This window comes from Perca fluviatilis, chromosome 16 (genome assembly GCF_010015445.1).
Source record: "Perca fluviatilis chromosome 16, GENO_Pfluv_1.0, whole genome shotgun sequence".
NCBI classification, from domain to species: Eukaryota; Metazoa; Chordata; class Actinopteri; order Perciformes; family Percidae; genus Perca; species Perca fluviatilis.
Window position 1 is genome coordinate 17,241,276 of NC_053127.1, and position 17,430 is coordinate 17,258,705.

The window sequence follows — 17,430 nt, forward strand, 5'->3', positions numbered from 1 at the left end:
TTGTAGGTGATGATGTAGCACTTTTAATGGTGGTGTTCTTGCAAAAATTACTTTAGATGTAAAGACAAAGTGAGGAGAGGAGAGATAAGTAGAGGAGTGCAGATTTGTTTCTATTTTCATCGTTAACCAGTCCTCTGTACTCCTCCTGAGTGGAGCTCCTTGTTTAGGAGTTCTAGCTTGTTTTGTAGTCAGAGCGTCTCTTTTCTTCTTGTTTCTTTTTTTTGTGTTTTTGTCGTGTGTCTTCCTTGTACTTCTCCTGTGTTCTTGATCTGTGAGGTGTTGGGAGTTGTTTTGTCTGGTTAATTACCTACACCCCAGTTTGGAGGTGAGTGCTTGACAGTTGTCAGCAGTGTGTGTGTGTGTGTGTGTGTGTGTGTGTGTGTGTGTGTGTGTGTGTGTGTGTGTGTGTGTGTGTGTGTGTGTGTGTGTGTGTGTGTGTGTGTGTGTGTGTGTGTGTGTGTGTGTGTGTGTGTGTGTGTGTGTGTGTGTGTGTGGAGGGAAGGAGGTGTGATTGTACTGCAAGACCTGACTTATGTGACAGCATGTAGACATGTAGACATGAAGGCTTTGCTGTCGTTCAGGTACTAGTCAACGTTGATGTCACTCTTTCTCACACGCACGCACGCACACACACACACACACACACACACACACACACACACACACAGTGAGGAGTCTCCCATTGTACTCCGTCGCTTGCTGTCACTTTCTGTGGAGGTAGTAGTTCTTTGATCACAGCAGCGACACTGATTAAAAGGAATGATGTCTGTCGTGAAGGCAGCTGTATTCATAAGACTAAAGGGGGACAAGGTAGCATCTTTCTCTCTCTCACACATTTTCTTTATTTCTCTTATAACACTCATCTTATTGTCAAGTTAATTTCTCTAGTGTGTGTGTGTGATGCAGGCCTCAGATTCAGTTTTCAATCTTATACGTGTGTGTGTGTGTGTGTGTGTGTGTGTGTGTGTGTGTGTGTGTGTGTGTGTGTGTGTGTGTGTGTGTGTGTGTGTGTGTGTGTGTGTGTGTGTGTGTGTGTGTGTGTGTGTGTGTGTGTGTGTGTTCCTGCATGCTAAGCGGTGTGCCAGATCAGGTAGTTTTTAACAGGACAGCAGAACCTGTCTCCTTCCTTCCCTTCATCTCTCTTTAACAAGTTCATTTATTCATGAGTATGAACACACACACATACACACACACACACACACACACAAACACACTTTGGTTGGGTGGCAGGACGATAGACTGTTGGCAGATGAAAGAGAGAGTTCCTGAGATGTTGTTAAATAGTCTGTCAGCATGACAAATGCACGCACACACAACACACACTATCACATGCATTTGCATTGAAAGTTAGTGGGGAAAAAATGAGCCATTTTGTTTTCAGATTTATAGATATATAGAATTATTAAAAATTTAAAAGGGAGAAAATAATAGGCATTAATTATTCATAAACAGCATGTTAATTGGTTCTTGAATATTCAAAACAAAACAAGGTCATGAATATTCAAATGTATAAATAGAGGATTAGAGAGCGCAAATGAAGAAAAAGCTGCTCTTCTAATGAGAGGAAAGAAAAGAAGAAATGTAATAGGTGTTTGAGAGGATTGACTATGAGAGAAGAAGAGCGGAGAGGAGGCGAGAGCAAACGAGAAGAAAAAGAGGGGAGATAAAATGAATAAGGAGGGGAGGAGGTGCTGTGGAGGAGAGTAAATGAGATGAGGAAAAAGCAATGGTGAAGAGAAAAAGCAAAAGGAAAACAGAGAGTCAGGGGGGTCTTTTGTGTTTTCACCATGATGGATGACAGTGTTGACTAAACGAGCTAAATTAGAAGCTTTTTCCTGCAACTCTGTTGAAATATTATTAACACGCAGCAACTTTAGTGAAACATATGATTCAGCTACACATAATGACCTTGGCTATTGATTTGGGAATAGAGGGAGCGACGGTGTTTTTGTACTGGGAGAAGGGGAGGGGGGATAGGGGGGGATAGGGGGTCTGTTGCAATGCAGGTTATATTGTGTCATTAAAGCATTAATGACACACACACACACACACACACACACACACACACACACACACACACACACACAAACACCCACGCACCACACACAAATTGAATAGCTTTAATTAGCCGGGCATGTGTCCAGTCTTGTAATTAGCTAATAACAGCAACATGGATGTGGTTAATTAGTGGTAGGAGGTGCTTGTGAATTAGAAAGCCAATGACACCATTACTGGACCTGCTGCAGAAATAAAACTGCTAAAATACATAAACAAAATTGTGTTTTTTTTAATCAGAAAGAAGGTGTATCAGCAGTGTTGCATAATGTTTGACGTTTGTATTATTATTATTGGACTTGTATCATAAGTAATATTGTGTTATGTCCTCTATCTAATCATCCCTACTCTCTTTCTACTCTTTTTTTTATGCTTCCTCCTGTTCATCCTGCTGCTGCTGTGATATCCACAAAGGTAAGAGAAGTTTGTTGTTAATTTTACACTCTGTGTCTTTAAAGGAACATTACATCATTTTAGCTTAATCTCTCATCACACATGAAAAGGAAGAGATTAGCTGAAGAGCTTGTCATCTTTCTTCTCTTCCTCCTCCTCTCTCCTCCTCCTCCTCCTCCTCCTCCTCCTCATCCTCCACTTAATTGGTGCCCCATCAACCCGTTAATCAAATTACTTCTGAACCAAAATTGACAGTTTTCATTAATTATAAAGGATTATTCTAATTGCAATTCAAATTTATTCATTTACAACAGACGGCGCTCAGTAATATTTCAGTGAATTAGCATATTAAATGGAGTGGTTCGTACATTAGTTATGGTAATGAATGCATATTTCCTTATTTGGACCGGGTGAGCCATATGCGTGCCACGCGGGCAGTTTATGTGTGTGTTTGTGTGTGTGTGCGTGCGTACATACACAGGTGGGGAACCTGGACAGCGTTTAATTTGTTTGACAAACGTAGCAGGAGTTAGATCTTCCAGCCTGCCCTGTACATCTCCCTCACCTTCTCTTTTTACTCTCTCTGTTTCTTCCTGTTTCTCTTCCTTCCTTCTCACTGCTTACCTCTAAGGTCACAAATTAACTTTTAGGTTGCTGTCCTCCAAAAGTAAACCTTTAAGAGTGCAGGAAAGAGTGAGACCTCAAAAATGTTTCTTTCTTTTTTTTCATTAGCTTAAGTTATGGGTTGTTGTTTGTTTTTTTAAATTGCAAACAATCATTGTATAATGCCTTTGCTGGGGATGACAGATTTTTTCTTTATTTATAATTATCACATCCCCGTTTCAGTAGAGTCTTTGATGTATGGTATACAAATATGTTTTGTTTTCTGCATCTCGGTCTAAAGAGAATCAGGGAGAATCTGAAAAAGAAACCAGAGGCAAATAATTTATAGCAGTTAGTGTTAGATTAGGCACCAGGATGTTGTGACTGAATAAGACATCATCCCTTTAAATATACAATCTATCAAAATAGAGTACACACATAGTCCCCAAGTGTAATGCACACATGCACGCGCATGGATGCAACTATAGAGATATACACACACTAACACTTAGATACACACATACATACAACACATCTCATACAGTATATTTTGTTTGTATATCATTTTCTTTTTTGCAATGAACCATGCACACAAGTGTAAATACAAGCACACATGTACAGTACACTGTATGTACACACCAACAACTCCTCATACATCAATGACCAAAATAATTTGTCATAGTCTTTCGAAACAACCCATATGACCTTCTGCCACCCCAGGTTTGGTTTAGGCAACTGCAACTACTTTACTAAACTTAAAAGAAAGCAACACGACGAGACGGGATCTGAACAGCGGTCTCCAGTCAGTGGTCGAACCACTGCGACAACTTCATTATACTTTGGCCTTTCCTTCTGAGAAACAGCAGTTGATCATTTTGCATGACCACATGACAGGTAACAGAAAAACATAAACAGAGGTTGTTTAAAATGTTTGAACAAACAACCAATGTTGTAATGTTTTAGTGAGGACACACAGATATGGTGTTCAGTTGAAGGAGGGGAGAAAGGAAGAGCTTTTCTCAATCAGCATCATTACAACTGGGAAATTACCTTTGCAGTGTGTGTGTGTGTGTGTGTGTGTGTGTGTGTGTGTGTGTGTGTGTGTGCACGTGTGCGCGTGTGTGTGTGATGTAGGCAATCTCACAGGCAGTGAACGTGTGTGTGTGTGTGTGTGTGTTTGAGTGAGTGACTGAGGAGACAGGAGGAGAGGGGAGGAAGAGGTTCCTGTCACTATCACTTCCTTCATCACACCCTTTCTCTCCTCTCTTCCTTTTCTTTTCCTCCACCCAACATGAATTATTTGTAAGCCACACACACACACACACGTGCACACATGTGCACGTGCATGCATGCCTGTGTGTGAGAAAGAGAGAGCAACAGAGACAAAGGAGAGCGAGCCTGAGCTTAAAATCGATTTGAGGTAAGCTGTGTGTGTGTTTGTGTGTGTGCGTGCATACATGTTTGGCCTAGAGCTAGCGATTCTTTAGGTGCTCACCATTCACTCACTCCCCCCTCCTTGCCTCCCCCCACTCTTCTCTGTCCCTCCTTCCACCTCTTCTCTCCTTTTTTCTTCACCCCCCCAAATCAATCTCTCTCATCTATAATTCAACAGTTTGCCTTTAGCCTTTAAAATATACACCACAGTAACATCCTCCTTCCCTCGAAGTCTGTCTAGCCCCTCATCTTTATCCTCATCTCCTCACAGTTCTCCCCCGTTTCTCTCCCTGTGATGAAAGTATGTATCTTGAAGATAATCATGTTATAAGTTATGTTATCATGGTCCCAAACTGTAGGGCGGCATCACAGTGGTTCATATCTTATAGGGTCAATATGTGCGTTGTGTCTCCTGGTCGGCAGCATCACTGTTCTTCAAATATTTAACAAAGTTCATAAAATGAAGGCCAATAATCCTTCCATCTGTTTTTTTTTTTTTTTTACATCTACTGTACAACATCACTTTTTTTTAGCCTGTCTAGAGAACAACTAGAAAATGTACATTTGTAAATAATAAAAACAAACACAAGACAAAGGCTTAAGACTTAATATGATACTGATAATTAAAGGATAATTCCTGTTTGTTGCAGTTTGGGTCTTATTTTCATAGTTTTGGCCATCATTCCTATTAGTAATAATAAGATTGTACTCACCAAGTTCATTGCTGAGCTCTAAGAACGCAGCAACATCACCAAAAATAAAACTGATGAGTCAAGAAACACAATATGGATTGACCGATACTGTTTTTCCAAGGCCGATACGATACTTTTTATTAGTAGTTAATAAAACCAATAACCGATATTTGGAACCGATATGCATTTACAGTGAAAATGAAAATCTTTAAGTGAAAATTAAGGTTTGGAATGTTACAAACTCCAACACAAAACTTTGTTTAAATGCTTTTAGCATCTTATTTAATAATTTAGAAACTTCAACATAATACACAGTAAAAGATAGTTAGATAGTGTTGTGGGCGGGACATTAAGTCAGACTGGTGAGTGAAACCGAAGCAGAGGGACACACACAGACTTGTAGCGGAGCCAAAGCGCACACTTTTAAATTTTTAACTTTATCGGTTATCACGCAAATAAAACGCCGATACAGATAATCTGCAAACTGCCAAAAAATTGCCCGATAATCGGCCAAGGCAGATAATCAGTCTATCCCTAAAACACAAGCAGATTATCAGACAGGTTTTTAACAAACTCCACGTTTGCCATTTAATTGTAATTTTTACATTCAAGTTTGACCAAGAGATCAATAATTTATGTAGTTGTGCAAACAGCTTTTTTGGGCAGTGGTGTTCTGTATATTTTGAGTGATCACTTTCTGTCTGTGGAATTTGCCTCCATATAAAATGGTTTAGATAATCTAGCTTGTTTACAACCTGTCTGATCGTCAATGCTTCGTCCTCCCCTGGCCAAAACTGCAAAAATAAGGCCCCAGTTGTAATATGTTGTAATTATTCTTTACATTGAAAGTGTTGTTATCATTCTTTTCATTATTTGACTGTCAGAGCAAAACAACCCACATTACAAATTAATAATCATAGAAACTCATCAAAACATAACTATTTCTGTAAATGTCCTGATGATCCTTCACCCTATTCAGCTGCTGCTTGTGGTCCATAGATAATGACAGTGTGCCACTCTGAGCGACACTGTGACAAACTGATGACATCTGTGTCACTGTTACATGTAACAATAATGTAATGACACTTGTACAGGTCCACCAGCGCTGAACTAGTAGACTGTGCAGGTTGTTAATACTCACTTTATCTCAGCCCTGGCAGACAGTACAAGCCCCCTCATATACATCAGACAGGCTGACTCTCACCACAGTGGCCTGCTCTGTAATTTAAATATGCAGAGATGACAACAATGACAGCATTAATAGTAATGATAGAAATATGAAGCTAAGCCCTCATCATCATCATCATTAGCATATCTCCCGGGAGATGAGCCATGATTGACAGCTAGCTGGGTGTTTTTTGGGCTGCAGCTCAGCTATCAATTACCTCTGTGCATATCAACCATCATTATGTAAAATAACTCCGCTTCGTTCGGCTCTTCTCAATTCTCTTAAGTCTTGTTCCTTCGCATAACTCTCTTTCCCTCTCCAGTGCATTTCCTCCCTCCCTTCTCCCTCCCTCCTCCGCTGCCTTTTTTCTTTCTTTTGCCATTTCGCTCCCGACCACTCGCCTCCCTTTCCTCGCACTTTCTCCTATGTGTCCAGGTTTCTTATTATCTCCGCTCCTCTTCACCGCTCTTCTTGCGCTTCTTGCGTTAGGTTATACAGTAAACGTTCTGGTGAGTCTCAAGCATAGAAAGAAAACAGATGCACAGGACTGAGCATGGTCAGTGCAGTCTGGAAACACATCTATTCTCTTTCCTTCATCTCAGTTTGTTACATAATATTCATTGTGAGGTTTTGTTGTCCTTGGATAAGACCTCTGGCTGGGAGGTTGACCTGTATGTAGAGCTGAAATGGTTGGTTGAATGACATTATTGGCAAAATAAGTCCAGCAAAAATGCCAAACAGTTGCTGTTTTCTGCTTCTCAAATGTGAGGACTTGCTGCTTTTCTCTGTTTATATCTTTGAAAATTAAATATCTTTACAATTTGGACTGTTGTTCAGACAAAACCAGCAATTTGAAAATGTTATCTTCAGCTTGGGGGGAATTGTGTGTTTACTATTTTCTGACATTTAATTAATCAAACGATTAATTCATTAATCGAGAAAATAATCGGCAGATAAATCGGTAATGAAAATAATCATTAGTTGTAGCCCAATGTGCTTGAAAGACAATTAATCAAACCTTACATCATGGAGCAGCTTTACAGATTACCAGCTTTCACTTTGGCTGTGGCAGTACAGTTTCCACATTATGCAAGACTTAAACTCACATATTATTGAACCAAGACTAAAGTGGATTTCCAGTTATCCTTCCAAGTAAAATGAATTCACCTCCTCAGATTCCTCTTCATCTCCATGTTTCTTTCTATCAATTTAATCTCCCTGATCCTTTTAAAAACACCTTATCATCTTTATAACGTCAATGATGACGCTGGCTGAGATGGATAACGTGGACTGTTGAAAGATAGTGATAAATATTCACATGTAAATTTATGCATGTACATGTGAGTTACACACCTCTCGCATGTAACTCTTAATGTGATTACACAAACCACAACAAACCCGACTTCTTACTTGTTGTAATCATTCAAATAGATTTCAAGTGTGGACTTTTGATTATAGGGACTGTCCCTGCACTGTGGTTCAAGCCCTGTATCAACAAGCATTATCTCTGCTGAAGTGCTCTTGAACAAGACACAACAAAGGCAAAGAAAAAAAACAAGCATTTTTATTCCACAGGAAGCAATACATTATCAAATTATTGTTGTGATAACAGCCGAATAGAGGGCGTAATAGTATTTCATATCCTTGTTTTTCCTACTTGCATGACTACTCAGATAGCAGGCACAGGGCCCAGCAATGCTATCTGATGTCATCGCATTAAACAAAAACAAGCACTCAGTGTAAACAGGAAACAGGAAGTTGATCTCTGACAGATCAACAGACAGAGAGGGAAACTCTCAAATATGAGCTAGGTTAGCTATTTGAAATGACAAATTACAATGAAAAGCATGTTTAACGGAAATAGTATACTACTATACTATCTATATGTATATACGTGATTCAAGTGACAGTATTACCACCTAGCTTTTATCCAGAGTGATGTTCAAATATGTTTTGAATTTAAACGTTGTATGCAAACAGGTTTCCTCTTTGTGCAGTGTTATTTAGTGTGCAACCAGTGGCTGATCAGTTACTGGCAGTTACGATAGATACACATGCACTACCAAGTTGTTTCACACACATGCACATAGAGAAAGATAGTGAAAGTCATCATTCTGTCAGAAAAGCTCTGCCAAGAAACTTGGCAGGCAGGTGAAATAAGACATCTAAAGGAAGCAAGGAGATAGAGAAGAGACAGAGGAGGCAGGAGCAGCAAAAGCACTGATCTGTTGTTCAGTTTGTCTGCACTAACTGACTGCAATTTCTCCACCTGTCAGCAACAACTCACCAGAATCCAGTGTGTGTGTTTGTTTGTATGTGTGTGTGTGTGTGTGTGTGTGTGTGTTGGAGAGATTCTTTTGTTTTTTTCTCCTCCAAGGCGGCATCGTTATTCTTGGCAGTAGAATAGCGAGTCTTTAGGGAATAAAACGGACATAGACATTCAGTCTTAGACACTCACAGTCTTTTTCACACACACACACACACACTCACACACACACACACAAGCTGGAATTCCCCCGGATGTCACCCTTGCTCTGTTGTCGTTGTAACTGTTTAAATGACAGGAGGGTGGTCAAAGCAAGCAAATTCATTCTCTCCTCCATTTGTTTCTTCCTCACACACACTCTTTGTATCCCCCTCCTCTTCTTCACTCTTCTTTACATCCCAACACCCTCTCCATCCCCTCGCTCTGTCACTTCCTGTCTCTCTCTTCAGGTCTGTGTTAGCCCTATATATTAAATATTAATGTCAGTTGTGCTCTGAGCCATAATTGCCATCTCAGCCTCTGAATAATGGATGTAACTGTGTCGTTCACTACTATACCATGGATAACAGGCTAAAAAAACCTGCATCCAACCATGGTTTGCTACATGGACTGCAGGCTAAATGAGAGCATACTAGCGTGGTTGATTACATTATCGTGGACAAGAGTAACAACAGTAGCCAAAAGAATGACACAATGGTCGACTTCATCACCTTTTTTTTAAGTTGAGAAAACTAGCATTGCACTGAGGTAGTCTATACTGTGATTCAAATTTACTGGTTAGGTTTCAACACTTCACCACAGCATGAAGCAAACGACAGACAAACAAAGTTAGCAACTAGCAGGTGAAGTTAAAGCTTTAGTGCGTAACTTTATGATATTAATAAACGTCCGTTATATTCAAGCCATTGCCAAATGAGTTGCTACAAAGCTAATTAAGACTATCAGCTCCACACAACTCTAGAAGACTGTATCGTCCGGTGACTTTCCTGCGCAGAAACTCGAGTGAAGATATTTAGCTCTTCTGATGAGTCCATCATGTTTTTGTAATCCTCCTTGTCCTCCTTAGCTGCTAGCAACTGCATCGAGGAGGGGTGGGGGTGGTGCGCGATCACGTAAGGCTTGTATCATGTGGATGCGCCGACAGTGTTTGTTGTCATAACTTTGAATTTCTCATGGGGGCGACAGAAACTACGCACTATAGCCTTAAACAACTAGCAGCTAAAGAGCCAGGTATTTTTCCAGGTAAAAGAAACAGTATGAGAGATAATTTGGTCAGGGAACTGAAAAGGCAATTAACATTTGGCTTCTTTTTTTTATCATTACCACCACCTTTCCCTAACTTAACAAAGTGTTTTTCTAAGCGTCATTCTAACCATGGCTTAGTGTAGCCATAGTTTCCCATAACCACAACCTTTCCCTAAATATAACCATAGTGTAATTGCAATGTGCAGATAGTGCAGCAAGTTAGAGTTTGAAATGTTGGGACTGGACATTAAAAAACATAATTTAACATATTCCAGGGTTTTGCAAAAATCATCCAATATTGACGAGCTTGTCCGCGATAGGTTCAGCAGTCACCATGTAAGCTGATAAGCATGGGGCATCTGGTGGTCAATTTCAACCGGGAATATACCCTTTTCTCTGTCTGAGTGTAAAAATATCTTGTATTTCAGTCTTCCTACATTGTTTCTTTATATCTTTATTTTTTACTCTCCGCTTACTACCATTCTTACACTTCCCTGTCCAGATGGTGTGTGTGTGTGTGTGTGTGTGTGTGTGTGTGTGTGTGTGCGTGCGTGCGTGCGTGTGTGCGTGCGTGCATGCGTGGGGTCAGCTCTCTGAGTGTGGTACTTACAGTATAGCAAAGGTCAACAGCGCTGTTATCACTTGAACATGATCGGGCCTCGGAGAGAGGGAGTGAGAAAGCGGAGAGAAGGGGAGAGTGCTCCCCTCCCCCACAGTCATTTAGAGTTTTATAATTGCCCGCTTTAATTGGAGGCCTCTTAACGACCAGTGACTGGACCAACCAATCAATTCACACAAGGTGTCTGTGTGTGTGTGCCTGTGTGTGTGAAGCTGCGGGGCCTTTTTGTAGCAGAGTTGATTAGGCCAGATGGGGTCAAGTGAAGGGGGAAGAGGAACGCACACATACTGCATTAAAATGTAGAATATGCTCTGTTGGCAATCAATGAGAGAAAACGCTCTCACAGGAAATAGACAGAATCGAGCAGTAGATGGAAATATGAAAAATAATGCGCAATATCATCAGATCACCAGCGAGATAAGCTAATGGTGGAACTTATTTGGTTTGTGAATACACTGAGAGGGGGGGAAGTTGATATTGTTAAAGTGATGGAGGGGGAAAATTGATATTGTTAAATTGATGGAGGGGGGAAATTGATATTGTTAAATTGATGGGTCAGAGATTGTGGTGATGATTTAGGTGATGGTTTAAGTCGTCGACCCCATTTTTCTCAGTGGTGCAGCATTAGAAACGAGAACCTTTCTTATTCACCTTTGCAGAAACAGGATTACAGTGACCACAGAGCAGAGGTAGTAAAGAAGTACATTTACTCAAAATACTGCACTTAAAGGAACATTAGTAACGCTGTGGTGGACTTTTGTGATGCACAGGGCCCTGTTTTGTTTTGTACTCTAGCAATTAAGAAAAACTGTGACGTCACCACAATGTAAAGTATATGGGCCGAGCGGGAACTCGTGGGCGGGGCCAGCGGGAGAAACACTGCTGCGCATATTCAGTGGACCACATATCACGGAAGTAAACCCGGGAGCTCAGAAACGTTTTTGGCATATGCGCCAGGTGAGGTGCCATTTTGTAATCTTGTGTCCAGGTCAATATAATACATCCATGGTTTTATAAAGTAGGAAATCCATCCAACATGTTTTATTTTTCTTTATGAATGTAATGATACACGGTGCATTTCGATGAGCGAAGGTGATTGTAGGGATGCACCGATCCAACTTTTTCTCTTCCAATTCTGAAACTGCATCTTCCAAGTCTTGATCCAAAACCAGTGCTCTCTCTTTTCCCAATTTTAAATCTGTATACGAACTTGGAACTCATTTGAATAATTTTTATGTAAAGTAAAATACTTCAGATTGAGTACGTCAGTATATATTATTGTTACTGTATGTTTTAAATGCAGGACTTTTACTTGTAGTAAAGTACAGTATTTCTAAAAGATCTTCTCCAGAACACTTTTTCCACCACTGTTTTAGTCTTTTCATATTTCAGGCAGATGAGCAGAGTGTGTGAGCCTCCCAACAGCCTCCTTTACACAGAGATGTACAGCGTAGGGTCAGCTGAGGTGGTCGTGTTAACGCAATGCCAGTGTTGTGAGAAGGACTAGACAGTGGGAGGTCAGCAGGGGTCACTGTGGCTGTCCTCCACTGTGATAGGCTGTCACCCAGGGGTGAGGGGTCAAGATAATTAGGCATGCAGAATCCCAGCGCCGGTGTTCTAACGAAGCCTGAGCTCGTTAACGCAGAGTTTTACACTCAGACCTGCCACTGGGCTGTGCTGCGCCGTCACACACGCACATACACTCACACGTGGAGTACATGTTTGCACACACACACACACACACACACACACACACACACACACACACACACACACACACACACACACACACACACACACACAGAGAGCACACCTCTGCTTTGTTCTGGTAGTCCAGTATAAGGGCTGTCATCTCTTGAACACTGGAGCACCATGCTCTGCCACGAGGGAATGGAGGTGATGCAGAAAAGTTAAAATTATTTAAGTATGGAATAAAAAAAAATACAGAGGGTGGACACTGTGTGATGAAACCCAATATAAAAGCTCTACAATTTTTTTGGAACTTACCAATTTTTGTTGCGACAGAGGAATCCTATTTTTCTTGATCAACCTTAACAGGTGGTGCTTTATCTACGTGTGCTTTCTTTTTATTTTTCTGTCTGATAGGAAACTTAAGCAATCATAAAAAGACAAAACAGTGTTGTGTATGAACATACATATACAACTAATAAAGGAAGAAAGACATGGAAAAGTAACGTAGAGAAATATTGCCCTGCGTGTGAAGATGTGTTGCTTTTATTTAGCTGTAACACATACAGATTTAACAAACATAAAAAATATATGCAAAGGTGTGTTTGTGTTATTGTGTGTGTGTGTGTGTGTGTGTGTGTGTGTGTGTGTGTGTGTGTGTGTGTGTGTGTGTGTGTGTGTGTGTGTGTGTGTGTGTATATGTATGTGCCTTGTTGCTTCTGCCAGGCTGGCCAGCTGGCTCACACCAAAACACAACCTGGATGTGTTTGTTAGCTGTTGATGGCCATCTGTGTATTTGATTTATTCTGTAATATAGATTCATGACATATGGTCCCGTTTCAAACACCCAGTGTCAACACAGTTCCACCTTTCTTAATGATCAGGGTAAGCGTTAGGAAAAAAAACCTATAAGATCTTTTTTTAAATCTGTCACTTCAGATGTTAAAAGCTTGTTTGAAATTGTTTCTGAATCATAACAAGCACTTTAGGTTTTTAAGCTATACTAATAGTTCACATGTTGCTAATTTAACAAATTATTGAGGAGGAAGATCAATTTGGACAAAGACCTAAGGAAAGGCAAAGCCAGGAGGGACTTTGGAAGTATGTTTGAATATATGGATTCACAAAAGTATAAAATAAGATTTTCTCAAACTTAAAGCTCACAGCCAAAGATGCTCATGTTTTTTTGTGGAGTGTACTGCTTTGTCTTCTTGTATGTTCATCCATTGCCTTTAGGTGGCATTTCACAGCATTGTGGATTTAAGAACATAAAAACATGTCCCACACATCCACGAGGAACTTTCACAAGGAAATACACTTTGACTTTCCAACCATATGAAATGTTAATTTATGTATGTGTATTTAGGGTTCTGATTGTGCTGTATATTGGAGACTGACGCTGAATTCCCACATCCTGAAGGAAAGCAGTGGTGTAGTCTTCACTCTGGTCTAATGATAACCTCAAATATTGCCTGTCCTCTCTGTCTCGACAGATTCTTTCTCAAGTTTTTCCTCAAGTGCAACCAGAACTGTCTAAAAAATGCAGGAAACCCACGAGACATGAGGAGGTTCCAGGTAGAAACCACCACACTTTTCTACTCTCGTCATTTAATTCTTCATTTTTCTGTGTGTGTTTGCATGCCATTATCTTCCTTAGTCTCTCTCTACTTTCCCAGTGTTTTCTGTGGACATAACACATAATAACACACATAACTTTATGGTTATTCTAACACATAAACACAGGAATGTGTGTGTTTCTATGTAAGTAAATACTGTAAGCTATCAGCGTTTTTACAGGAAACATGAGATCCTGAACCTGACTCCTCAGAACATAAATATACACACAATGCAGGGAGACAGGGAGGAGGGTGTCAGAAAGAGAGAGAAAGAAAGGAAGGAAAGAAGAGAAACTTCAAAGAAAGAAAGAAAGACAGGATGTTGTGGGATTGTGAATAAGATTTAAGGCAGTGCAGTCTTTATTATTTCCTTATCTTCATGGCCACAACACAATCAGGAAGACACCACTTCAGTCTGAGTGGAGATACTGGCTGCCCAGAAGATACTGATAGATTTATTACCATGGCGTGTTTGTGTGTGCGTGTGTGTGTGCGTGTGTGTGTGTGTGTGTGTGTGTGTGTGTGTGTGTGTGTGTGTGTGTGTGCGTGCGTGCGTGTGCGTGCATGCATGCATACGTGTGTGTGTGTGTGTGTGTGAGAGAGAGAGAGAGAGAGAGAGAGAGAGAGAGAGTAGTACAGTAGTAAGTGGGTGACAGTATCTGTGGCTCTAATTGTGCAGCTCTATTGTAGTGGAACCAGAGAAGACAGCTCTGTTTCCCTGGGAGATAATTAAGGGCTGGACCCATCAGGAACTATTGAACAGAAGAGGATAGACACCACACACACACTGACTTAGTGTGTGTTCAGTGTGATGGTAATAGCAGTGATAACGGGTTACATTTAAGGAGCTTTTCACAGTTTCACGCTGTTAATTTCTCCTTGCAATGATCTCTAGACTCCACACTTTGTAATTCCAGATTTTTTCTTTTCTTCTTTCCCTTTGCACTCTCTCTGCTCCTCTCTCTCTTTGTCCACTATTTCCCCTTTTTTGTCCCCTTCTTCCTCCTGTCTAACACAACTCTCTCCTCTTTTATCTCACCACTTTCTTGTCAATCTCCCTCTTTCACTCTGTCTGCCCGACCCCATCCTGTCCCGTCCCATTCCCTGCTTCTCTCCAGGTGGTGGTATCGACTACGGTGAGCGTGGAGGGACATGTCCTGTCAGTCTCCGACAACATGTTCGTCCACAACAACTCCAAACATGGCCGACGGGCCCGCAGACTCGACCCAGTGGAAGGAACGCCATCTTACCTGGAACACGGTAACACAAGTGTGTGTGTGTGTGTGTGTGTGTGTGTGTGTGTGTGTGTGTGTGTGTGTGTGTGTGTGTGTGTGTGTGTGTGTGTGTGTGTGTGTGTGGGTGGGTGTGTGTGTGTGTGTGTGTGTGTGTGTGTGTGTGTGGTGTGTGTGTGTGTGCGTGCGTGTGTGAGTTCATAAGCAGCATGGCCACCAGATGGTTGATGGTTTAATCCTATCAGGTGATTCCTGCCCCTCCATCTGGCTAATCCAACCGACTACACACACATGCGTACACACATGCACACACTAAATGCATGGTGTGATGATGTGTGTATGTATGTGTGTTGCTAGGTCTAATATCATTATGATTCTTTTTCATAAACAAACCCAGACTAAAGGATGTTGTTGTAATTCAGATAATGCTGATAATCACACACACACACACACACACACACACACACACTTGGTTTTTGATAGACAAGTTTATATTGTTGCGATATGGGATTGGATATGAGCTTATACACACTCACACAATACTGAAGTTACATAAAGCTGACTGTACCCATTCTGTTTGTATTGTAAGTATTATGATGCACACTGAACCTTCTGCGTGTGTTTTTATCCATGTCATATTAGTTTTAAAAATGAACTGCCATAATTCCATGTCAGTCGGGCTTTGGGCTAAACATCAGTAAATAAACAGTACCCAGTTCAGTACTTCAAATTGTTAAAAGTATGAAAGAACATAAATACAATTTCATCCTCGCAGAAAAAAAAAAGTTTTTTGAAAGATGTCACATTTAACAGCAATACATTACGTAAATATTCTTTCTTTAGATGTTCATCTTTGAAGGCCTGAGAGGATATATGTTTTTGAGCATGTTTGTTCTTGACATTTGGGAACAGTGTATGTTAGATAGAAATAAACACTACGGTTCACTTCTTAGCTTTCAACTGCATCTCATGGTCCATAAAAAATGATGGTTTAAAAATGTGCTTTGTTTAATTTTCTCATTCCACTTAGTAGACCAATTTTTGAGGAGAAACTTAACTACTGAAGGACCAATTGAGTAGGACTCAGTCTTTGAATCTGCAGTGTATTCAGAGTAGAAGTGCGGTGTGCTGATCTGGGCCACTGCCAAAAACCAAGGGTGTAGCATGAAGAAATATGAGGTGCAGATGCAACAGTGATGAAAAGGCCAGATTCCCCTCCCTGTTTAGAGACTGATTTTTTTTTTTTTTTTCTATAAACATAGTTGAGTAAAGCTTCACATGTCAAGAATGAATGTTGATTTCAAATGCCAACAATCTTAATAAAATTTGTTTAAATCCTTTTTTACCATTCTTTCTTGGCTACTATCCCTCCAGGAGCAGCTCCTTGCATTAAAGCCATCAGTCCTAGCGAGGGGTGGACTACGGGTGGCGCTACAGTCATCATCATAGGAGACAATTTCTTCGATGGTCTCCAAGTCATCTTCGGTACCATGCTGGTTTGGAGCGAGGTCAGTTTGCCAGCAATCATCATCCTGTCTTGATGTTGTTTCAACCCCTCAACTGTGTGTTTTTGCCCTCGTACCGTTGGAAGTAATTCAATATGAAAACATACTTTTCCTCATGGTCGGGCTCTTAGCTGTGTGTAATCATGTGAATGTTTGTGTGTTAATGTTTGTCTAAAAGAGGTTTGCCTCTCTAATGAGTCCCCACCACAAGCGACCACCGCCCCTCTCTACCTTCCTCACCCACACTCCCTCTGTCTCTTTCTCTGTGGTATACTGATCAAGTCAGCAGATTCTGATAGCCATCGGCTTAATGTTCACAAAAACACACACACACACATAAATACAGAGCTCACCCTCGTACGTTTCACCAGCACAACTCCTCTACAGAATGTTTATTTGTCTTCTGACTCCACTCACCGTGTGCGCGGAGCAACCATGGCTCCCTTCCAACAACAACACGTGTGTGTGTGAGTGTGTGTGTGTGTGTGTGTGTGTGTGTGTGTGTATGTGTGTGTGTGTGTGTGTGTGTGTGTGTGTGTGTGTGTGTGTGTGTGTGTGTGTGTGTGTGTGTGTGTGTGTGTGTGTGTGTGTGTGTGTGTGTGTGTGTGTGTGTGTGTTAGGCTGAGGGGTTTGTTTACAGTGTTGAGAGCAACACTTACACACACTAACATGTGTACAAAGTCTCAGTTCAGTTCAGTTCAAACTGACTCAGCTCTCTTAGACTGGCTTCTAATGGATTTTGGCCAACCAAATGTTTCTGATTATTGATTCCGAAGCGAGAAACATTTGTTGGTGGAAAGGGATTCCATGTTTGCCAAGTTCTGTTTGTCTGCAGCTCTCCCTCCTAACTAGGCTAAATAGTTAAAAACTATTTTTGAAAACCATCCATAAAAATGTGATGCTAAAAAAGTTA

At 40.8% G+C, this 17,430-nt stretch overlaps 1 protein-coding gene across 3 annotated transcripts in view; it reads left to right on the top strand.

The window, feature by feature from the left end:
* LOC120544493 (transcription factor COE1-like) overlaps positions 1–17,430 on the top strand; it is an 86,646-nt gene that overhangs the window by 42,579 nt on the left and 26,637 nt on the right. For all 3 annotated transcript variants that reach the window (XR_005636508.1, XM_039778285.1, XM_039778284.1), the window contains exons 7-9: positions 13,658–13,739; positions 14,899–15,040; positions 16,387–16,520. Coding sequence is in view for 2 of the 3 variants with exons in the window: in XM_039778285.1 (XP_039634219.1) it covers positions 13,658–13,739; positions 14,899–15,040; positions 16,387–16,520 (358 nt within the window). In the remaining variant the exon portion in view is untranslated. The remainder of the gene's footprint in view (positions 1–13,657; positions 13,740–14,898; positions 15,041–16,386; positions 16,521–17,430) is intronic.